This window comes from Cupressus sempervirens, chromosome 6 (genome assembly GCF_028749045.1).
Source record: "Cupressus sempervirens isolate cs-2001-9-10 chromosome 6, ASM2874904v1, whole genome shotgun sequence".
Taxonomy (NCBI): domain Eukaryota; kingdom Viridiplantae; phylum Streptophyta; class Pinopsida; order Cupressales; family Cupressaceae; genus Cupressus; species Cupressus sempervirens.
In genome coordinates this window covers 505047742-505073289 of record NC_143123.1, presented here as the reverse complement: position 1 = coordinate 505073289, position 25548 = coordinate 505047742, and the positions used below count along the sequence as shown (strand labels likewise).

General features: G+C 34.7%; 1 protein-coding gene across 2 annotated transcripts in view; it reads right to left on the bottom strand.

Annotated features, from left to right (window-relative positions):
• Positions 1–25548, bottom strand: part of LOC149553235 (HIPL1 protein-like) — a 72627-nt gene that overhangs the window by 17611 nt on the left and 29468 nt on the right. The window contains exon 5 of one of the 2 annotated variants that reach the window (XM_089788704.1): positions 3949–4053. The exons of the other annotated variant lie outside the window; for it this stretch is intronic. Within the exon in view, the coding sequence (XP_089644830.1) occupies positions 4034–4053 (20 nt within the window). The 3' untranslated portion in view covers positions 3949–4033. Of the gene's footprint in view, positions 1–3948; positions 4054–25548 lie in introns of those variants that run through there. 2 annotated transcript variants of the gene reach the window in all.

Genomic DNA, 25548 nt, shown 5'->3' with positions numbered 1-25548 from the left:
TTCATCACATGAGGTTGAGGCTGGTAGTACTTCACATGATTTGTCCAGCCAGCTGAAGGTGAACCAAGATAGTATTGTGACTTCATTATCTCATCATGACAGGTATGTGGAGTTAGTTGGTATTGGTCATATTACTCAGGTGAGGAGTTTGCTTGAGTTACCAGTTGATTCTAGTTTACGGATATGGACTCGAGATTGTTATATTGGCATTTGGGATTCAGTTGACTGGATATCTTTAACACTTTTTGGTAGCAGTGTTTGTTTGGGTGCTATCATGGATTTGATTAGCAGATTACATGGTGTTGTCTTTTCTTGTGCCAGTATCTTGTCTGATGTTGGTATTAGTTTTTATACACCAATGTTGGGCCTTGTTCATATATCCAGTCGGCCATACTTGTTGGAATGTGTTGATGATATTTCATATTTGGCAGTGTGTATAGATGAGTCCCAGGATCATATTGGCATTGATGACATCCAGAAGGATGCAATGGGCAATTTTGAAGACTTAGTTTCCTTGGGTATAGAGGAGTTGGACAGAAATGCTAATGTTTTTGATACTCTGTATGTTGATATGAGTTTTAGATTTGATTCACAGGATATGGATGGTAATACTCTAGAGACTAGTAACTTTGAGGATACTCCTTTAGACAGTGCATCAGAGGAGGTTTGTAGGAGACAGTCAAGCCAGTGCCATCATGTGTCTAATCAGTTGAGAGTTAGTGACCAAGACATTGCTATCACTTGCCAGCATTTCGATGCTGCTCGTCAGTTGTTAGCAGTTTATGGATGGGGTTCTCCTACTAGTGATGAGCAGGGAGGCAGTTATCTTTCCTTGACAGAGTTCCACTCTTTATGGGAGGCTATCCAGATTCTGAGACAGGATTATATGCAGTTGGTAGCCGACAGAGATTATCTTATGAAGTGGGGCAGTACAGCATATGATGCATTGTTGGCCAAGGAAGATGAGGTGAGTGAGATTACTGAGCAGCTTGTGGTGACTTCTGAGATTCTTGAGAGTACACAGTTGGCTTTCAAGGAGTCACAGTTTCATTTGGCTAAGGTGACCATGGAGTTAGAGCGACTACAGTCTTCACCTGATTCTATACAGTCACAAGCAGTGGTGTTTGGTGATCCGAGGATGTCCATGGCCGAGATTGTCAGAGACAGTGGAGATGGGGATGCATCCATTCTTGATACTAACATTGGAATATCAGGTTCATTCCCACTAGAGTTAGGTTCAATTGAGTTGGGTGTTGTAGCAGATTGTTGTATGCCTGACATGGTGGTGACCTCTAGTACTAATGGCACGAAGACTAGAGATGTTGTATCAAAGACCATGTGTGACATTGGTGAGCTGATAGTTGGCATGGTTCCTACTAGTAATACTACTCCCTTCGCAATGTCTTCAGAGGTAGTAGTCAGTTCCAATTTGGTTAATGATCGATTGCAGTTAGTTACATCTGGATTGCAGTCTGAGCCACTGACTGAGATTGGTGCATTCTATCGGCATTACACTGTGAGGTATGCTCATCTATCTACCTTTGATGACCATGTTGATGAGATGATGATACAGAGATGTACTTTGGTTCCTAGTGCTTATCATCAGTTATGGGACAATTTGATGCCTCAAGATGAGAGTTGTGATGGGCATGACATGGCGATAGGTTCTACAGTTGACAGCTTGATAATACATGACTTAGAGCAGGAGTTTCAGAGTGATGCTTCAGCAGGTGTTGTTATTGATTCTACTCCTTTGGCTATGACATCTCTTGACTTAGCTGGTGATCAGTCACAGTGGGTTGTATCACTTCTTCATGGTGAGCTGTTGACTGAGGTTGGTTTTTTTTATCAACATTATATTGCAGGGTATGTACATCAGTTAGCATTTGATCCTTGTGCTGAGGAGTTGATGGTAGACAAATTTGGTTTGGATTCCATTTCTTACTCTTTATCTTGTAATGTCTTTTCACCATCAGCAGTGTATGGGAGTTATGGTTATGAGATAGTGGCCGATGATTTGCAGAGTTGTGTTGACTGCAGGAGTTGTACAGTGTGTGGATTCTCCATACTTGGTACAGTTTCATTCAAGAGGGTTCACCATTGTTTCAGAGTTGGATTGTACATTCCATATAGGCCAGTGGGATGCGTTGATGGTATTTACTGTGTTGGTAGTTTGATTTGTCCACTTTACTTGGGTTCTGATGTTCTAAGAGTTTGTGCCTCATGGGTTTTTGTTTGTGGTAGTGGTGATTTCGGAGTTTGGTTGAGCTATAATTGTCAATTTGATTATGGATTCCTCTTGGTCATATTGCAAAGGATATTGCAGGAGCCTATGTTAATTGGTAGTAGTATAGTTCATGACTACATTTGGGATCCAGGTGGATTGATTGGTTTATTGTTCAGCCATTGGTTGAGGACAAGCAATGATTGGGAGGGGAGGACTTGTCATGTCCCCTTTTCAAATAATTAAAAAAAAAGAAAATCTTTGCTAAGGCAGGCAGGCCCAAGAAAGTGAAGTTTCGGAAAAAGGGAGTTAATCTTTGGAAACCGTTGGACTAATAAATGATAATTATTATTAAAATATGTTTCATTAACCTCTCTTGGACGTGAGTTACAGTTATGCCCTTTTTAAAGAGGTTTGGAGGCATTTTGGGGGGATTCCAGACTTGATTTTCGCTCATTCTTTGTTATTCTTCAGAGGCTGCCAAACCTGTGGAGAAGGAAACCCAAGAACGGGAGTTTGCAGGTTTCCAGGGAGACCCAAGAACGGGAGTTTGCAGGTTTCCAGGAAGGCTAAGGACGGGAGTTTGAAGCCATTCCATGTGCATGCTCATACAGAGTTTGCCTTTGTGCTGAACAGTGCAGATTTGTGAGTTTCCGGGTGTATTTTTGTAAGAGTTTGGTGTTTCCGGTTGAGTACTTCATATCAGTTTTGGTTGCTGCTGTATTTTAGACTTTAAGCTATTAAAATAGATCTGAATATATATATTGGGACGTGATTAAACTTCTGAGATAGATTATTAGTGTTCTTGTGGTGTTTCCGGGCATATTTTGTGCTATTTCGGGAGCCCGATGAGCATAGTTTTGGTCCTACATTTTTGAGCTGTTGTGTAAAGGCTATACGGATCTGGAAATGTCAATTTGTAGGCTGTTATGCTGCTGAAAGTTCTGTAAAAATTTCCATTTTCAGATTTATTAGTAATTGGTGAAGCTGTAAAGCTTTTGGCACAATTTCTGGCATACCCGATTTGGGGTTTCTTGAGAAATTTGGAGGATCTTTGTGATATTAGTTGTTTGATCTTAAAGATCTGATTAAAGGTTGGAAATATCATGTAAAATCAGAAAAGGGACATTTCAGACAAGTTGGAGGGTTTCCTCTTGGACTTCTCGCTCTCTGGTGATGGTTTCTACTTACACCATGCATTGAAACCCATTTGATTTTTTGTCAATGATGTGCTTCTTTTAGCTACAGAGGGGCTCCAACGGCCTCCAGATGGGTTGGCCTCCTATTATGAGTCACGGCAGTTAGCAGTGAACCTATTGAAGACTCGGGTAATGGTCTTTAAGCAATGGTCTTTAACTTCTTGAAGACCTCACATCTTCATGTCTACTTTTAGGGCATTGAGGTTGCGATCACATCCTCTTATACCTACTGATGGAGCTCTAAAATTCTGCAATTCAAGGCTTCCATTTATATCCCACTTTTAGATGATTGTACCAAAAAACAAAGTAAACAATGGATTCCTTGAAATGAAAGATGGATAAAGTTTGAATGATTATAAGTTGATGAAGACATGAACATACACATGAAGATCTTAGATAACAATCCAAATCACCATCATATCTAGAGTGCAACCTTCTGTAGAGTTCCTTATAATATTGTATGTAGTAGAACAGATATATACAGCAATTGGTGAAATTCATTGAAAAGGAGCTGCTGGAGACTTTGGGGGGATATGCTACAGCTTTATCTTTGCCAGGGAAGCAATATGATCAGAACATCGAAGTCTTGGCAATCAGTGTCGGTGCGTGCTTATTCGCTGGAATATCTCCCTACTGCAATACTAACACAGATTATTTTGAAGAGACATATACTCAGAGCAGCATCAACATCATTGATAGCATACAGTATAAAGACAAACAATGAAGGTCATTACCATGCCGATGAGAATAAATGTTTGGGAGTATTGAACGATAGGGAAGATAATAAAAGCTTGATAAACATGAGTAAAGGAATAAATGACAAATTGTTATTCCATTTAGTGATGATATACGATAATTTGTGTGAAGTTTTCATGCTTCTTAATGTTAGCAGATTATGTGTCTTTCCACGACCCACAATATTGGATATCTTGAGCAAGACAATGATACGAACCTTTGAATCGCATTGTGGGTCCCTATCCCAATATGGCATGAAGCACTTTGCATGTTTTAGCAAAAATGTAACAAAAAGATTGGCAAGGAAATAATAAGAAACGATAACATTGGATATCAGTTCGTGATTATATATTTAATTGTTCAATGTTGAGTGATGATCGAATGATAAATGTTTTGATGTCGTGAAGAATTGACTCTCACTATATATCAAATCAAGGAAAAAGCTAAAGGAAGAATTTTGTTAGGTCAGATACCGGCTGCCCTATTTGGATTCGAAATGGTTGAGATGGCACCTTGAAAGAAAGTGTACGCAATTCCAAGCAGGGGAGCCATCTAGGGTTCAAAGATATTGAGCAATTATGTACAGAGCGGCAGAGAGGAGGCAACAGTGTGTATTAACAAACAACATCTGGAGATGATCGCAATGATATAATTCGACTAGTCTTCATACGAGTAGACGACTATATGTGACAGCGATGATGATTTCACGGCACACAAAAATATTCATTTTAAAAGCTCGCCTTTAGAATCACCATCAATGGTGTTGTCCAGCGGCAATATTATTTTCAGTAAAGACGATGGGTAGAATGAAGAGCGATGCATCAAAATACCTTTAGAAAAATAATAAAAGTAAATAAGCGGTGGATTATTATGGAGATGTTGTGAATAATTAGAAGGCCACGGTAATAATCTTTGTAGATCCGATGGAAGTACTAGAATCAATGGCATATTGCGCCTCTTTCTCCCAAGGCCAAGGAAATTGACAAGAAATTCCAGGCAGTCATCTATACTTGCAGATGATGATTGCCAAGAGACGAAATCCAACATTTCTGGGCAGTATCTCTCATTGCAATTTGAAAAATCTGACTTGAATGATAAATATAAAGGCATGACGAGTTTTAGTACTTTAATTAGTATTAGTTTTAATTTTGATATAAATTTAGTTATAATTTTATTATATATTTATTATATGTATCAAAATATTAATGTGTACTTTCATAATTTTTAATAATCATATTCAATATTTTTCAAATATATTTTATTTATAATTGATTTTGTGCAATCATGTAATTGTAGCAAATTGTTCAAATTAAAAAAACATTAATTTTTGTAACCAACACATTAATTTACATAAGATTCAAAAATTATAATGCATAATAAATAAGTTGAAAAATAATGTTAATACTTTGACAATATATTGTTAAATATAATAATTGAAACAATATTTTTTGTGTACTATACTATATAATTTGATTTAAAAAGTATTCAATTTTGTTTTATAATATATTATTTTTAAAATTTTGTAATATAATATTAAAATTTAAATAATGATAATTGAAAGAACTATTTAATAAATATTAGTAGTGGATGAATGAAATAAATAAAAATATGATTTTTTTTAATATAATAAAATATTATAAATCTTTCAAAGAATTGGAGGGAATAAACTCATCTAAAGTTGTAATAAATAATTAAAGTAAATGATTAAAATATTTTTTAAAAATTATTTCAATGTATTTCTTTATAATCAAACAAACTATTTATAATAGTTCTCAAAAATAAGAAATATAAATAATTGATTATATTATTATAATATATAGTTTTCTATAAAGCACTTTGAACAAAATAGATAACAAATGTGCTAAAAATTAAGAATAAGAGAAACAATAAAAATATTCTACAAAAAAATACTTCCTGCAAACTCACAAATCCTCATATAAGACTCTAATGAGTTTATCCAATTAAAAGCTAGAAAATTAATATATATAAATTGTAAAGTTAAAAAATTGACATGTATTTTTTCTATAAACATAATATTTATAGAAATATATGGAATGAAATGAATTTTTATTGGTAGAATAAAGGTAATTTAATAACAAGTTAACATGATTAATCCAAAAAATGACACAATAGTACTTAGCCTACCGGCAAGTACTAATAAGGCCAATGAGATTAATGATTTAACTATCTCATTCGATTTTACTATTAGCGTTTATGACTTAAGATATGTGTTTAAGAATAGTTGCATCTATTCATGAACGAAAAGACATATCTTTCTATTTTGAAAGATATAAAAGGAAGTTATATTATTTGCAAAACAAACATATTCGAAAACAATCATATTCGGAAGAAGCATTTTATATTACTTATATGGAGGAATAAGAGCTATAATATGGCTTTGTAATACGAATTCAATTATTTTATTTTAATAATAAAAAAAATATTCTTTGTTTATTATTATAGGTGTGGAGATTTAAACTACAGATGAATCATCCTTTGCAATTATTTTTTGGAATTTGTATACAATTTAAATGTCGGATAAGTGTACATTGGTCATTTAGCATTTTAAATTTAATCATCACAAATATTGTGAAATATTAAGTTGTTTATGTATCTGTGTCCACTGTCCAGTTTGTCTCCCTATCAGAAGAGTTAAAGTTCAATCTGGACTAATTTAAGATTGTGTATATATTTGATCTGTCACATCTTGATTATTTAATTGTTGGCAATAAAGTGTTTAAAACATTATAAAGTTGTACATGATAATTCACTGAAGTTGACTCTATTGCCCGGATGAGTAAAGGCACTAGTCTTTTTATTATTGAAGTCAGAAAATCTATAACTCCCTTTCTACAAGCATCAAATCCATTATTAACAAACCTTATACAAAACATTCAAACACTCAGCATCCAATTTTAATTTTAATTGAGTTTGAGGACCTTGCCAGCCGAAGAACTTCAAAGCTTCAATTCACTTTAGAAAAGCTCTGAACCAAGTGATCAAGTTCGAGGAGAAGGTCTACCCGTCTAGGTGTAGTGGAGCCTGAAGTGCAGGGGAATCAAGAAGTATTCTCGTTTGTTGGTCAGAACTGATTGAGAAGTCCTCGTGGAGAAGTGGCAAGCTCTTGGATTTCCAATCTGCAGTTTTGGGATCCAACATCTACCTAGGGGTTAAGTTCCTCAGTTCCTGTTTTAGTATGAGAATTGTCATGTAGCCTCGGGTCAAGAAGGGGTTCGATTCCCTAGTTATGTTGAAGACATAATGCTTCAAATGTCACTTCAAGATAACATGACCAAGATGTCTCTTATGGACTCTTTGGTCAGACCAACTGCCCTCTACAACTCTATCGTACTCTATCGTGTGGGGGCCCTCTCTCCTGGGTTCTGATTGGGCTTTAGTTAAGAGAGTCCAAACCCTCCTTTGGTGCATTATTAGATGTTATTGGTTCATTCCCCATAGTATCATTTTAGCTGAGTTTGGCGCTCACCATTTTAGACTTTGGCTGAGTTTGGCGCTCACCCTTTTAGACTTGGGGCTATCTTTGAATTGGTTTGGTTTCTCCATTGGCTTTGTTGTTTCACAGACTCTTTGGAGAATCATCACAAGTATTCTTATTTGGCCTATTGCTCTTCTGAGGTTGGCCCCACTTATAGAGCTCATTGTTGATTTGCTTAGGCCTTTGCTCTACTTGGCTCGATTAGGATCGCAATGGACCACCTCCCCCTTTTATTTCTCCTTGGATGGCCCTGCTTACTTCCTTCCCTCTCAGCGGGAACTAAATGAGCATGTTAAACTCGACATCTACAAATAGTATATTATCACGACATGGAATATCTCTCGGGCCCTCCTCCTCTCTCGATGGCTTTCTAATTTGAGCACTACATGGACATCTAGAATAGGGTCATTGTATGTCTTGAGTACCTTACTTGTCGTTGGTCTCATGCCCTCTGTATTCAATGATTTTTTTAGTGTCAAATCTTCACCAACTATCGATTCTGACTCTTCGGGAAATCCTAATTTGGTGAATAAAACCTACATATGGGGTCAAATAGGTCACCAAGATATTAAATAATTTGGGTCCAAATACCAGGCTAATCACCCATTAGTTTACACATAATTGGTCCCAAATCCCAGTCTAATTGCTAATGTAATGTACATTTAGGATGCAGTTATTTTAAAATATTTGCCAGCCTTTACCTAATGCCTTCTTATTGGACAATGTCATTTTTCCCTTAGAATAAAATAATATTTTCCCTAGGGCCAAGTGTTGCCTACCATTTTACAGACGCATGTCTCCAACTACCCCCCATTTAGCCAACTATTTTATATTTTGGACTTCGGGACATGTGTCTTGATTCGGGAAGAATTAGAATTTATGTTATAACATTTAAAATTAGGCCCAAAATAGAGTTAAGGCCATTGATCTATCTTACATTGATGATCTACATCAATTCCTTTCACGATAACAATGATAACATGCAAAGTGACGACGACCAAGTTGGCAACAAAAAAGGACACATTATTAATTGAATCTAAATGGATTGGCAAACTACAAGTCCAGTGTACATTGCACACATGGAATATGGGCCATGGCCCACCCATGACTCTATAAATTCACTAAAAAATTAAATAATCTCTCTATAGCAACTGACAAATTAGCCAACCATATTAATATTTTGCACTATATAAAACAATTAATTCATCTCTTACGAATTCTTCATCGTTCTTGGATTTCTTTCTCTTGGATGACTGGACTTTACAATTCTTGAACCCTTGGTATATCTTCCTTCATGGTTTGGAACTCTTCTTTGTCTTCTTCATCTTCAGATTTAATCCTTGTACAAATCCCATTAACATGTTAACATCTTCATTGGCATATTAAATCCATTTCCTTGCATGACTCAATCATCATTTGGATCACTCCCCTGATGGGAATCTTGTCCTTGTATTCTTTCTTCTCTTGACCCCAGACTCCTCCTTATGTCCTTTCTTGATGAAGGTCTGATCATGGGATAATTTCTCTAGCTTGTTCCTTGAATGTTCTTTCCCTTTTTCCAGTTTCAAAATGCATCATCTTGAAGTGTTGTCTTTTGAACTCAATCTCTTTAGACTAGTCCTCTTTCATTTATATCCTTGGCCTTGAACTTGAATTTGTCTTCCACCTTCCTTTGTTCACTTCCTTGTGACAATCCCTTCTTTTGATCCTCACATGATTCCTAGAATAAAGCTTCAAATTAGTATGGTCTTAAGAGACTCAACCAAAAGGATAAATTTCAGACTCAACAATCCTAGAGTTAGTGCATGAATTCTATGCCAATTTAGTGATTCTATCCCTTGAAAGGTTGCAAGTAAAACAAGCATTAGGATAAGAATCCCAAGACAAAGTTTGATCAACACTTAGCCTCAAAAATTGACAAAGTTAGTCTTGCATCCGAATCTGATTTTCTGAGGACAAATTGGACAAATCTGAAGGCTGGCTATGGATTTTGTCCCAACAATTCAGTAGGTTAGCACAAATCATGATCCGTGGATTCATATGCACACTACAAATTAAAACTGTGATGAAATCCATGCACAAAACCCATGTTTGGTTTTTAAAAAAATTGAGGACAAGGAAGTCCAAAAAGGAGTTACAATTAATCCAAACTATGCTCAAAATCTATGCACAATGATCGAAATGAGGGTTTGGAACACAAATTTGCATTTGTTCAAGAGTTAAAACAATGATCCATTACTCAATACAATAAAATCAGACCCGAATGAAGTTCTAATATTCTAAAGACAATGCATGACTTGGTCTGAAAACATATCAAATCAGTCCTAGCATCTCATTACACTCATTTCAAATCGTGACCCAAGGCCAAGGATTCAAATTGCAAATCAAATATGGCACCAAACTATTGATCATCATTTTAAAAAAATTCTTAAGGTGTGGTCAGTCTGAAGACACATTAAAATCAGGCCTACAAATCCATCCAATCCATTTCAAACCATGACTTGGAACTTTATCATGGAGTGGGAATCAAGCAGCAGATCAAACATAGCAACGAAGTTATCATTTTGGAATTTTTTGCTTCTGAGGACATGTCTGCAGTTTAATTGTAATCATTCTTAAGTTTATCCCAGCAGTTCAAATTCATCATACATTATTTCCATGGATTCATTGGTGAACTGTGAACATATTAATCGTGCATTAAAACCATGATCCCCATTAAAGCAAATGTTTGAAGACATACCTAGACTGCATCTATGGGAATCTATGTGAAGATTTAAATTTTAGTGCTTTTGATGTCAAATGATCCCTTAGATACTCAACAACAGTCCCAATGGTGATTGGGTGAATCAACAATTATGAGAATTTTTTGCAAAAAATTGTATATAGTCTTCAGACTTAGACCTGCAACTAAGGTCTGCAACAATGGATTTCAGACCTTCAAATGGCCTTAAATGGCATTGGGAATGATGGAAAAGTCTGCAACTTATGGATCAGATTGTAAACAAAGACAAACTTAGTTTTGCATACAAAAAAAAGTAACTCTAAGACATAGTCCTCAGAAATTCGTTCGTAGCACTCTCACCTTAATGCCTTATTGACCTAAAATGATTGGAAAATGCAAGCAATTGGTCATCGAACAATTTGTAAACAAGTTTGGATGCTTAAAACCCTTTGATTGTTTTCTATCATTTTTCCAAAAAAATCACTCCCATTCATGAAGTTTTCATATCTGGGTTTGCATACCTAAGATTTAGCCCTCTAATGGCTTCCAAATTGATGCTCAAGGAAGGAAGATTGATTTGGATGAGTGCTTGGGAATCTGGGTACTTGAAAATAAAATCATGAATTTCAAAAAGAAAATGCCAATTTTAGGAATCTGCAGATTTAGGACTGATAATTCCTTGCCTTTGGCCTTCTAATGTCTTCCAATGCCTTAGAAGTAGTTAGCCTAATGCCTGAAATCAACCACAGATGGAAGAAGTTGGAGGAAGTGGAACAACTCAAGGATAAAGTTGCTTCTCATGGAGTCTTGCTTCAGATTTCACCTTGCTTGATCTTTGCGTTCCAAGGATATTCATGTTTATGACAACAGTAGCCTTCCTTTTATATTTGTTTTTCCCTCATAATGGCTTCCCATAAGAAATGTGGGAAAAAAGATTTACTCTCTTCTAGAAGGTTCTAATTTGACTTTATCAATTTCCCACATTAATTTTAATTATTTAATAAAATATTTCCGTAATTGGGAAATTGATCCATGCTAGGATTCTTAAATTTGACGAATTCCACAACTTGTATGGACTTAAATTTGTGTCCAAACTCCAACTCCATCCATGCAATGTGGGTCAAATTGATCTCGGTTTGGATAGAATCCACCTTACACTTAGAAAAACTTGACCTTGTTTTTCCATCACAAGGAGGAAAATTGACCTTAGTATAGACATCCTTGGTACTTCGAAGAATTTTGCGATTTAGCCCCAAAGGGGAAATCCGACCCTAGTTAGGACAGCTCTTAGACAATTTCTACATTCAATACTCTTTTTGAGGGAAAAGAACACCCATGTTTGAAAATTTTTTACACTTTGAAAAAATTCCACCATTCCTTATTGTCCTTAGGGGAAAAATGACCTTAGTTTGAACAAATTGAATACTTAGAAAAAAATTTGGAATCCATAGAAGCCTTCGTGAATAAAGACCCTAGTTTGGACAAAATATAGAGTTGGAAAAAAATTCAAGTTCCCAACTTCCTCCAAGGAAAAATGACCTTATTCTAGACAACTTCTATACTTAGAATATTTTTCAGTTTCCATTCAATCTAGAGCAAAACATGACCCTTGTCTAGACGATGCCAAGACATACAAAAATTTCCGACCTTCCAACTCCCTCCAAGGGAAAAAGGACCTTAGTCTGGACAACTTTCAAACTTAGAAAAACTTTAAGCTCACTGATGCAGAGGTAAAACACAACGGAAGCAAACACAATAGCAATAGGAACCAGCACTAGCAAGAGATAGATTATAAAATTCTTCTATTTAATTTATCAAATGAACAGTACATACATTAGCTCTTCCTACAGATTTCTTCTCTTCGTAACTTTGTATCCAGAAACTTTGCTCTCCAACTTGAGCTAAACCTAAACCTAAAACTCTATTTATACTTGCTAAGACGGTCTATAGAAAATTCTAGATTATTACAAAATAGGAAAAATAGTCTATAGAATACTCTAGATTGATATAGAATGGGGAAGAATGACCCCACAATGATCTGTACAAATCCCAACATAAAATCTTCCAGTCGGCATTTTTTATTTGGGTGCTTCTGCACCATACTCCCAAGGACAATAAAGCCAAGTCCCTTGGATTGGCCTTCCTCTTTTGTGCCTTCCAATTCTTTGGTATTTGTTGTTTGTACCCTTGACTAGTATCCAAATCAGCTGTCATAGGTGCATAAACTTTTTCCATATTCAGATAGGACTCCTGCAAACCGACAATGAATGGATTAGATGTAACCTCATTAAATATGACTTCATCAATTTGGGTTACTGTAGGAACTATTGCATCCTTTGCTATGATGTCTTTATGCTGCAATATCTCCATGCTTGGAGACAAATTCATTACTATTGGAGCCTCCTCTATCCTCTTAGCTTCATCGCAAGTCTTCTTCCTTGCTACTAGTATCCTTTTGATAGGCCAGACCACCTTCTTCCTTAACTTCAAATGCCATTTCTTTGTTGCATTAAGGACCATCACATCCAACTCTTTATGAACCATTTCATCACAATGCTCATCAACCATTTCAACCTCTTTTCTATCTTTAAGAACCTTTTTATCATCAGGTTCATCAACAACTATTTGCTGCAAACTTTTTATATCAGCATCAATTTGTTCATTTTCTCCTTCCAATGGACAAATCTTCTCTTCAATGGCAACCGAGTTCTCTATTCCATCTTCACAAGCTTTTGTAATCTCAAAGGATTGTTTCTCTAGATCACTATTTTCTTTTTCCATATTTTTCTTCAACTCCTCTTTTAGTCTCGCTAAATTTGCTTCCCCTTTTTTAAGTTCCCTCATTAGGAATCTCATTTTCTCTTCTATCTCTTGATTCATTCTAGCTTCCTCTTCTCTTTTCTTTTTTTTCTCTTCCCCTCCTTTCTTTTTATGAAAATTACAATATGAAACCCATATAGCTAAAAGTATCTTTTGATCATGAGATAAATCTTCTCTTGTGACCATTGTCTCCTATCTAGGTTCTCTCCACTCAACCTAGTCTTGTGGCCACTCTATAGGTTCTCTTCCCAACACTTATCACAACAAACACAAACTCACAATTCACCTTTGCCCAGACTTTTTGCTGAGCTCTAATACCAAAAATGATGTAGAGGTAAAACACAACGGAAGCAAACACAAGAGCAATAGGAACCAGCACCAGCAAGAGATAGATTATAAAATTCTTCTATTTAATTTATCAAATGAACAGTACATACATTAGCTCTTCCTGCAGATTTTTTCTCTTCGTAACTTTGTATCCAGAAAGTTTGCTCTCCAACTTGACCTAAACCTAAACCTAAAACTCTATTTATACTTGCTAAGACGGTCTAAAGAAAATTCTAGATTATTACAAAATAGGAAAAACAGTCTATAGAATACTCTAGATTGATATAGAATGGGGAAGAATGACCCCACAATGATCTGTACAAATCCCAAGATAAAATCTTCCAGTCGGCATTTTTTATTTGGGTGCTTCTGCACCACTCACCCTTGGGGTATAGTCACCCCTAGTCTGGATTCTTCAAACACTTTGAAAATCTTCAAACAAACATTATTCAAAGTGGTGGGAATTCATGGTATGCTTGGATTTTGACCTCTGACACTTGGAATGTTTTTGGGCAAATGTCAAAGTAAGAAGGGAAATTCACACCCAGTCTAGATTTTGATCAAAATATGTAGAGAATTCATGTATAGTCCATATTTTGATCAAAATATGAAGGGAAATCCATTTACAATCCCAATTTTGATCAAAATATGAAGGAAATTTCAGGTATAGTCTAGATTTTGATCAAAATATGAAGGGAATTTCATGTATAGTCTAGATTTTGATCAAAACTTGAAGGGAATCTCATGTATAGTCTAGATTTTGGGTATTTTTATAAAGAAAAGTTGATTTTTCTTAGTGTTTTGGTCATTTTGAACACAAAGAATCAATTTTTATAAGGATTTTAAGTCCCTTATCCATGGATTATGTCTTTATATGGAATTTTGGACTAATTGACTAGCCAAAATCTAAATACACCTCGAATTTTACCTTTAACCCACTATAACATGATCCCAACAAACTTCAATTTTAATGTCGTCCTAGTTAAGATTGCAACTTGGCCACTTGAATTCTTTACCACTCCTTGGTCCTTTAAAACTCTAAACCGCCAAATTTATTGCCAAAACCTATCTGGCCTAACAACTACAAGCATAAAGAGGGGGTTCCCATTTGCAATGAAACAATGGTGTGAAAATGACACAATGAGTGTCATCTTTGTAACGCTCAAATGACTCTCTCCGCATTTGCAAATTCGTGAATGTGCCACAAGGATGTCTTCACAACATGCAACTGTCTGAGTTTTCCAAGGATTCCTTACATGGAGTTTTGGCCAAGTGGTGAGTTGGTATGCTGACAGGGATTAATAAAGGTGGTGGAATTGTGTCATAGGATAAGGGGCACAAAGTGCAAAAATGGCCTTTACACAAGGGTGTAAATTTTACGCAATTACATATAACAAATCAAACAACAATTATGAAAAGGTAAGAAGGCATCTATTAAAAGATAAGAAACAATTGTTATGAAGAGATCAATCTAGAAAAGATGCGACTATTCAAACTTCAACTCTTTGGTTTTGGAGATATAACAGCAAGATCAATCTCACTTCAGCCAGGGAACAAATATCAGTCATGAAAATAGATCATAAGTGGACATATTTAAGAAAGGCACGATTGTGAAACTCAAGATATATAAACAATGAATGGGATATGAGGTTATAATATACAATCTGGTATTGATTGGATTGAAGGGAGAATGAGGAATCAGAAAAGACAAATATTTTTTATTCACTTTATAGGAGGACATAACAAAGGAGGTTAATTAATATATATATGATAATAATAATCAAAATTATATAATGTGTATTATATTTTATATGTGAATATATGTATACACACACACACACACATATATATATATACACATATATGACATTAATATATATGCATCAATTCATATACATTTATAATACAATGAAGGACTATTGTGACATACCCTCAAATCTTTTGCTAATGCCTTTGCAGGGGTAGGTTGGTTTTTGGAGGGGAGTCAAGTAATTCCATCCCAAGTGGTAGTATTGACAAGAGTTCATGAATCCATTAGGCCAAGTGGTGGTATTGATATGATTTCATGAAACCCTTGGGCTTAATTCTGGAGACGGTTTCAGCACCCTATGACAGTGATTCCCCATCCTTTGTGAGGGTTAGGAACAAATAAGATTAGATTATAATATAGTCATGATGGATTATATTATGAGAAAATTAGCTATCCTTTAATCTAGGTAAGGCACAATATTGCATAGTAATGTATAATGATGGATGTTAACTCAACAATCCTAGTAGGGGACATTACAATGAGCATGGAAGGGAGACCCTAATTTAGGAAGTGTTCAAAGTTGCTCAAGTGAATCAATCAACAAGTTGAGAGAAGAAGGACCCTATGTGAAATAATGGATGGTTACCAGCAACAAAATCAACTTCCACTATGTGATAATTGAAATACCAAACCTAAATGTGGTAGAGTGTTGAACCCTTTTGAATAAATATTGGTAACCAAACATCCATTCCTCATCAGAAAACCTTAGTCATACTTCAATTCTTCAATGCTTTCATCAATGCAAAATTCCTTATCATAGATCATAACTTCAATATTTTCCTTTAGAAGTGAAAAGGTGAGATTAAGAATGAAACATTCTTTACTATAGGAAGAAGCAATTTTTGAAAATGTACATAAAGAATCCAATTTTTGAATCTCATATTCTAAATGAATAGGATCAAATCTGATTGTAAAAAGTTCTTCCTCTTTTGCACAAAGAGAATCATCAACTGAAGCCATTGTATACCAATGGGAGATATTAGTACATGCCTTCACTAGACTCAAACATCACGCTATCAATCTTTTTGTTTCCATTTTCATGAGCATCCATTTCATCCATCTAACTAGCATCATAGAAGATAGGAAATTGGAATGAGGCCGTATAAGTTTGCATAATATCTCCTTAAGGAATGGAATCTCCAAAGGGCTGCACATGTGATTGGGTACAAAAATTTGGTCATTCAAACTGTTTTTCAATCTTATCTTCAACTTCATCAATCATCATTTTTTCTTCATTATCATCACAAACAGACTTCTATATGTAAAGTGTGATTTAAAAGTTCCTTTGCAGCCTTATCAAGAACATCTCCTACTTTTTTGTTGTCTTCACTAAGATTAAAGGTAAAAGCTTCTGATTCATGAGGAAATGAAAGTATAGGTGTAGTACTATTTATATCTTCTTCTGCACTACTACAGTCACAAGTAACTGCATTCATTTCAACTTTAACAAATTTACCATTTTCATCCATAACCAATAGAGGTGAAAAGTACCTTTTAAACATAAGAAGTCATCATTTAAACCTTCAAGACACCAGTTTGGAATGAAAACAACTTTAGATTCTATGGCTCTACCTCTTTATTGCCTTTTTCAAAAGATGTGGCCAGTTGTTCCATTTGCATGTATGTCACGAAAGCCTCTGATTCTTTATCTTCAGCTTTTTTCAAAACCTTTCCAGTTACTAAACCTTGCGGTGAAAACTTTTGTTGTTGCTTTTATTCCATGACATTGCAAAATCACAAGTTTCAATAAATGATTCTGCTGCACCTTTCTCATCAAGAACAAGGATATGAAGTACCATCATCATCTTCAAGTTATTTTAACCACCTGAACTTTTTCACTGCAACTTGTAACCTACAATGCAAACTCCTCATCAATAATATAGAATTGTCATCTTTTCATTGATGCAACCCTTTCTTTTCAGCTTAGACGAAGATTTCTCTGATGCTATCACAAAATGAATGAAGTATTTTGTCATCTTTAGTGGGAATCTGTTTGGTTGTTGGTATAGATCCTTTCTTGAGCATGGACTGATTTCTGTGATTCGCCTCTTATGGAAACATTTTTGAGATCTTCAAGTGAATAGAATGGCCAACCTCACTTCTAGAGTCAGCCCCACGAAATAGTTGAGGAAGGTGAGTAATAGTCTTTTCAAACCCCCAATAGAGTCACCAAAAATCTGTTGGTAAATAGACTAGTCTTTTAAGAACAACCGAAATGACTCATTTTGCCCAACCAAGTATGATGAACAGTTGGAGAAGTTATTATTAAATTAGTGATTTTCCATTAAGTTTTAGAGGTACAACTGTCTCGTATGATGTAGTCTGACTTTTGGGGTAGGCTTCTTAACCGGAAAGCAAAAAAGGAAAACTATCGCCATGATGTATGTGCAATTTAAAATTGGAATGAAAAGAACAAAGGTGACAACGCAAAGATCATCCACCCATACCCATAAATGATAAACACGAGTAAGAGTCGGTAATCTCTCTTTAGATGCATTAATAACTTAGAACTCACAGATTATATTAAACATATGCGTAATTCTATAGAATAGGAAAACACCAAAGAACAACTGTGAAAACTTAAAGGAAAATTTGCAGTCAAAGGGAATACACATAGACACAAAAAGTTAATACATGTTTCCTCCTTTTCTCTAATGAAAAAAAAAGCTCATAAACTACTTTGCCCATATACAATGATTATGTCTAAAAAAAGAAAAATCAACTGCTCATACTCTTCTCCCTTTCTTGATTAAATTTACAAGAAATAGACTTCTCAGAAAAAAATTCGGTTCCCTATAACTACTTGAAATCAACTACTAAAATAAAGAAAGTCTCTCCACGTTTCAATCAATGTAATGATAATGTTTAACTCATTAATGAATTAAACATTGTTATTATGAACTTGAGATTAAAGATGGATTCTTGAATCAGTGTGACAGGTGTCCTCATATATTCTATAACTAAAACTTCAAAATGTGCCTTCATGTCTTTTCAGATTCATCGTTGTTAAATTCATGAATTTGATGTTTCTCGATGGTTTTTTCAACATGTTTAGCAGGAGAAACTAGATTATGGAAATCTGCTTTGTGCACATCGAGCACACAAGAGCTATGATGTCATGCTCATTTGCATTGGTTAATGATTCTTAGCTATGTCTCGGGCTATAAGCAAAGAACCACATTATTCCTAGATTCATCTACATCTCCTATACTCATGGTGCATTGAGTCGACATTTTCCTATGTTTCTCTTCATTGGCCTTTCCTTTCCTTTGTTTACTGTATGGGGTAAATAGTTTAATGCATACAGACAATAGACAAGAACATGTAACACAATAGTACTCCTTTTTATTATTTGCATATATGCTGAAGAGATTACATAGTACTTCCAATGATGATTACAACGCCAAATGTTTACTGTATGGGGTAAATAGTTTAATGCATACAGACAATAGACAAGAACATGTAACACAACAGTACTCCTTTTATTATTCGCATATATGCTGAAGAGATTACATAGTGCTTCCAATGATGATTACAACCACGCTCCAAAGTCCATTTCGGACGGTGTACATATATCATTCCGAAGGGGTGACTCAACCGTCACGCATCCTTTTGGATGCTAATCTACCCATCGGCTATTTTATAACTTTATCGACAACATGCTAATCTACCCGTCGGCTATTTTATAACTTTACCGACAACATCCTTTTCTTCCTTTCTTTATCGACATTTTGCTTGGTTTTATTAATTGTCCAACATGCAATATATTTTTCTTTTAACTTTGAATCTTGAATTTGTTTCCTTTGTCTTTGAATGTGAATTTCTCCTTGTCATCTTTTGTACTTTGATGAACTTTTCTGGTAATACGAGAGGTTATGATAAGTTATAACTCTCTTAGTTGGCACCTTTGTTTTCTTTTAAATCTTCAGGCCCTCATTCCTTTTCTTGGTCATCTCCTCTTTCTGAGAACCTTATTGGTAGTTCAATGGGTTTTGATAACCACTTCATTTACTGCTTCTCCTCTCTTTGAATATTTCAAATTATTTTCCCCTTATCAATAATTTGGACCTCTTTGCAAGCTTTATCGACAATTTGATGAGTTTTGCAAACTCCTATTTTTTCTACTTCCCTTTTCTTTGAAGATTTTGAAAAAAAAATTATTGGCAATTTGACCCATAATTTGTCGACAATATGAGAAGGTTTACAAACTCAATGTTCTACTAACATCGTTTGCTTCCTTCGGAAATTTTTCTTCAACTTTTATCGGTAAAATGCCCTGTAAAGTTAAATTTGTCAGAAGTTCGAAAGGTTTGCAAAACTTCACTACTTACCAACAATGTTGAAAATAGGCTTGGCAACAAAGACTTTTCGAAATTCAGGAGGTTTGTAAAAATTTTGAAGTTACCAATAAACTAAGAAAACTCAACATTCACATAAAACTTGGACTAACCAACTTATTTCGTAAACTTTTTAAAATTTGAAGTTAGCATTTTGAAATAAAACGCCGACAAAGTTGAAAATGTGACAAAATGTAAGGGTTTCAGTAACAACCTTGGTTAGCAAAACCTAATCAGTTATTGGCATGGTTATTAAAACTTGAGAAAGTGCCACAAAGTTGAAAATGACTAAGTCATGAAAGAAATCTGAGAAAATGGAAGACTTGAAGGGACCTTGGGGGGACACTCAAGCAATCTAAAACGTCATGATTGTCAAATGAAGAAAAAATTAGGATCGTGATAAAGTTGGGTAACACACCAAATGAAAACAACAATCATGTACCATGCAAATAGGTGCTGGAATGATCAATGACAAGCACAGAAAACCACGTGAAATAAGATAAAATCAACTGCATAGTTAGAATCACGATATGCATTGAAGAATCTACAACAAGGATTATCTTCCCAATAGGCTAGCAAGATCACCAGATTTGGTACCTCTATAATGACCACCCTTAATTTTTTATTTTTGAGCCAGTATGAAAGCATTAACAGTAAAATGTCAAAGAAGATAATCGCTGTTATAATGGGCAGACACAACGATTCCAAGCTGATGCATGTGCTGATATCAATGGTGTATGCAAATAACTTCCCAGAAATTGACCAATTACTTTAAACCCACACCAAATGAAAACAAAAATGATATACCTTGCAAATAGGTGGTGGAATGATTAATGACAAGCCCAGAAGACCACTTGAAATCTGGTAACATCAACTCCGAGTTAGAATATCAATCAATACTCTTGTTATGGTTCTGGGCAGAAAACAAGTGCTCAGATACTTCACCACTTCACACCAAACACACCCAAAAAAGTCCAACTGAAGTAACTTTCATGAACAGCATCTAACACCCATCTTTGCTCGCTGTATGAAGGGTAACAAGTCTGAAATAATTTGCTGAACTTGGATCAATGTGCTGATAGGTTCATGACAGCTTTAGATTCACCAAATTAATTATTAGTACTTGATGAACAGGTCTGTGATTGCTCTGATATTTTTCTGTAGCAGCCTTGCAGAAGGTTATTGGCTTTTGTAAAGACAACTTTAGCATACCTAGTCCTATTAGCAGTGAAACATGGTCACTTACCATCGACTTCTAGCATAAACAACTTAACTTCACATGCTCAAAAAATTATGAAAGGCACTTGTAAGACTGAGTAACAGTGAAGAGCAGTCCCAAATATTAAGGACTACACTTAGTAGCCCTTCAATCTCATATATTCACTCCAAATTCATTGCCTAAATGCAGGGTACAGCATTACCAAGTCAATGCAGCAGTTTTCAAGGTGAAAACATGTCCCAAACTCCAACTAAGACACTCTAAAAGATGAATATAAGTCTGAAATCTCTTGACTAGCAGGTGCAGGTCTATAGCACTTACGAACAGCAAGTCTGGAACTCATGAGGCGGCCAAAAATGCTTCTGAACGTGTCTCTGGGATCCAAAATGCCAATCAAGCTTAATGCCATACTCATGCCAATAAAAACCTAAACTTGAATCCTCCAAGAAGTTTGGAGTTCTCCGCAGCACGCCTAAAAGTTTTGAGAAAACTGGGAAACTAGCCAAAAACTCACCAAAAAATATAGCAACAAATGGGAAGATTACATGAGCCTTCTGATTTCACTATAAATGAGATTTTTCTGCATTATGGTAGTAATATGATAATAATACATAATTACAACACAAGGGGACCCACTCATCACACAATTACTCTTCAAGCATTTGTTAGTGGGGAGAGCAATGAATGTAATTCATCTTAAAGATAACAAGATTATGAAGCTATTTGTCAAGTATTTAAGGAATAGAAATGAATATAAGAACAAGAGCCTCGTTAAGCTTCCATAACTATGCTCTAGATATAGAATAGGTGAAATTCGACTACTTGTATTTACATCAAGAATGAGCCATAATGTTTGCAATAGTTGCATCCAAACCAAAGCATCGATAATGCAAAAGTTACCAAGATTGTGGATCTCTTTGTCAAATACTTGAGCAGTTTAAATAGACATGGAGATAGGCTTCAATGGTTTTACTTAATTTAAAAGTCCATCATGAAATTGTAGTACGTTGCAATAAATCTTAAAGTGACTAAATAGTTTCTAATATGTATTGTACTACTTTGATCACTGCAAAGAGTCAGTATGTAGTGCCTACCCTCGTTCACATCTTTTCTGGACATTGATGCTATTATTATCAGACTTTGATGAACTAGTTTTATGTTAATGGATTAGTGGTATTGTTTTGACACTATCAGATATTATGATATGTATTCAGTTGATATATGATGAGATCATTTAGATTTTACATTTCATGCATACATGATGATCATTATACTGTTTTCAGTTATTATTGATGATTAGATGGATGGTTTATTATCTTATGTGTTTTATTATGGATACTTACCCCATACTTGCATGTGTATGGTGTGCGTGTTTTCTTATTGTATGGCGTTTCTAATGTGGTTAAGGAAGGGAGTCGTAGTCACCTGCTTAGTCGGGATCTACACGATGCACCACTTCCTACCATTGTCTGTTTAGCTTAGCATTATATATTGTATGTACATGCATGGTTTTTCTGCAGGTTGCAGATACCGGGTATTGACTTCCCTGAATTGCCAGGATGAGCGTACCCTATTATACTATCTCAATGATAAGAGAAGGGAGATAAATTCTCAAGTCCAAATCCCAAACCTTTAAACCATTTGTCCTAGTGAGTTAGGACAAGTATCAGAGTTGAGTACCCACCGAATGTGTCGGATGACATATTTCGTGATTTTTAACCCTTTAGACTGATTTTGTATGATTTGTTCTATGATGGGTTTTCATATTTTATGTTGGAGGTCTATGGTGAATTGTCTATTAATTAAGTCTTAATAAATGGATTTAATTAATAAATTAATTATTTTGGAGAAAATTAATAAAATATCATGATCTTTGATATTTTGAGTATAATTAATTAAATGAGAATTAATTGAGAGAAAAGAATTAAATAAAAGAAAATTAGAAATTAAAATTAATAATAATTATAAAATAATAATAAAATAATAAATAAATAATAATAATAAAAGTTATAAAAATTAAAATAAAAGTTATAAAAAATTAAAATGGAAGTTATAAAAATTTAAATGGAAATTATATAAAAAGTGGATTGGAGTTATAAGCTTGCATGGGAGTTAACGCACTTTTCTATTTCTCATGTGTCAACAACACGGGGGTTAGTGCATTAATTAAGCACATGGTGTCTACAACCCTATGGCTCATCTTGAAGGTTGGAAAAGACCCATGCTTAGTTGGTGACACCTTCCAGCTGTTTCTAGAAACATTCTAGAGGTTTCCTGAGAGCTCTTTATATTCAAGCATCCCTAGAAGCTTAGACATAGCGTTTGGAGTGCAATTGGAGCATTGGAGGATTCAAGAATTCTGAAGAAGGGAGCTTGCTCTGCAGATTTTCTGAGGAAGAGCGAATTAGCATCAGAATCCGAGTAGATTCTTGTGATTTTACTTATGCTATTTCCGCATCTTGCATTCCCTGTCTTCTTCGTGTCTTCCATATGTCTTCTGAGGAATTTCATATTTTTATTGTATGCATTCTCAATATGGGGAATTGAATTTATGTGGAAATCTTTATATGCATAGATCTGAAAGAAAACGGGGCTAGGGTTTAAATTCATAGCCAAACCCATTAGATTATTTATTGGATAAATTTGAAAATTAGAGATTTAAAGGAAAATTCTAAAAATTAGAATCTCTAAGTGAACTGTGTATATTCTTGAATCTGCATACACATATACATATATATCATTATATACATATATATATATGTATGTGCTGTGATGGTGATAAACTCTGCGTGTATATATATATATATATATATACACACACACACATATATATATATACATATATATACCCATATATATATATATATATATATACATACATATGTATATATATACATATATATATTTATTTATATAATAATCGAATGTCAAATCGCGATAGAGTTTCATGTTAATAGTATTTCATATCGCATGGGAACGTTTTTATAAAAAACGTTATTGAAAATCGCGTTAAAATATATATATATATATAGATATATATATATGATGTTGGGCGGGTATTATATACCCCACCCACTGCAGGCCTGCGAGATCGCAGGGTACCTGTGACCGCAGTGTACCTGCGGTGCGGATGTATTGGGCCGCGCAATTTTAAAATCGCATTGCGATTTGAGTTTGGTTTTAAATTATATAAAGTTTTATTTGCAACGTTATTTCATATGAGATTTGGATATGAATCTCGATTTTGTTGCAATATCATTAATTATTAAATGTTATTATATATATATATATATATTTATGTATGTGTATATATATATATATATGTATAAAAGTATATATGTATATATAATTAATTATAAATGAATATTATAAAGTTCTAAATTAATGGATCACTCTTTTAATGATTTAAAATATTGATATTGAGCTTGTCAATTATGAAGAGATATTAATAATTAATTTAATTAAACTCAGTTTAATTAAGATTAGTTATTAGAATATATAATCGAAGTTTTGATTCATTGAGAGTGTCAATTTCAAACAATGTTATATAAACTAAATATTATTAGATCAATTAGAAAATTGAGTCTAATAGTTTTGGGGAGAAACTTTTATCTATCAAACAAATACATGGGTTAGGGAAAACGTGAAATTTCTCCACTTAATATAATTTGGAAAAACGTAAACTGAGACTTTTAAATTCAAATTTGAAAACTTAGCAAAACCAAAACATGTGTTTACATTGTGTATTCTTTATACTATTGTTTTGAGTTTTGGGTTGACTAGTGTTGACCAGTATAGGACGTCTACCAGAGGCTTGGGGGTTATGTGATTGTGATGTCATGATGATGTTTTAATCTCGATCTTTATAAACCCAACCATGGTTTGTGATGGAATGCTCTATGTATTGGATGTGATTACTGATTGTTATAGTTGAGATTCTTATGTATGAGACACTTGACCTAACCATTATTTTGGTCATCGATCAGTTATCCTTGATTATTTTCTAGTCACCATGATGGGACTGAGATGTGGATTTATTCTTGATGATGTCATGTTGTGACATGTTTGACTCAACCATTTTTGGAGTCTTCGATCAGTATGATTGAGATATATATTTTGGTTATTGAGAACCATTGGATATTTAATTATCTGTGATACTTCAGTTGCCAATAGAGAGCTATTGTGTTCATGATTTTCTATGGATGTTTGCTCATGGAGATTTGATGCTTTTATGCATATTTGATGATTTTATGGATTATCTTTTGCAATTTTGAGATTTATGAGTCCATGAGCATTAGGGTAGGATATCTGCATGTAGTGACGGGAAGTGGCTTGCAATGGGGGCCGGGGCCCTAAGAGGCTGCCAGGGTAACTCATTGTAAGTTGGATTAATAAGTGATAACATTCACACCTAATACTAACAAAATGAACTTAAAAAGATAAGTGTTTTGTTCTCGCCCATGCCTTGAGTCCTTGTACAGGCTAGGATGGGAGTAGTGAGACGCATGGTTGCGACCTTGCATTCCGTAGTATGCCTCGTTAGTATGAGAGGATACTAGTGGCCGCATGAGATCAGTATGGACCCTTGGAGTTTAGCTAACTGCCAGGGTAACTTGACGTGATAATTGCGATGACACTTTCCCGCTTGCATAGTAGGTT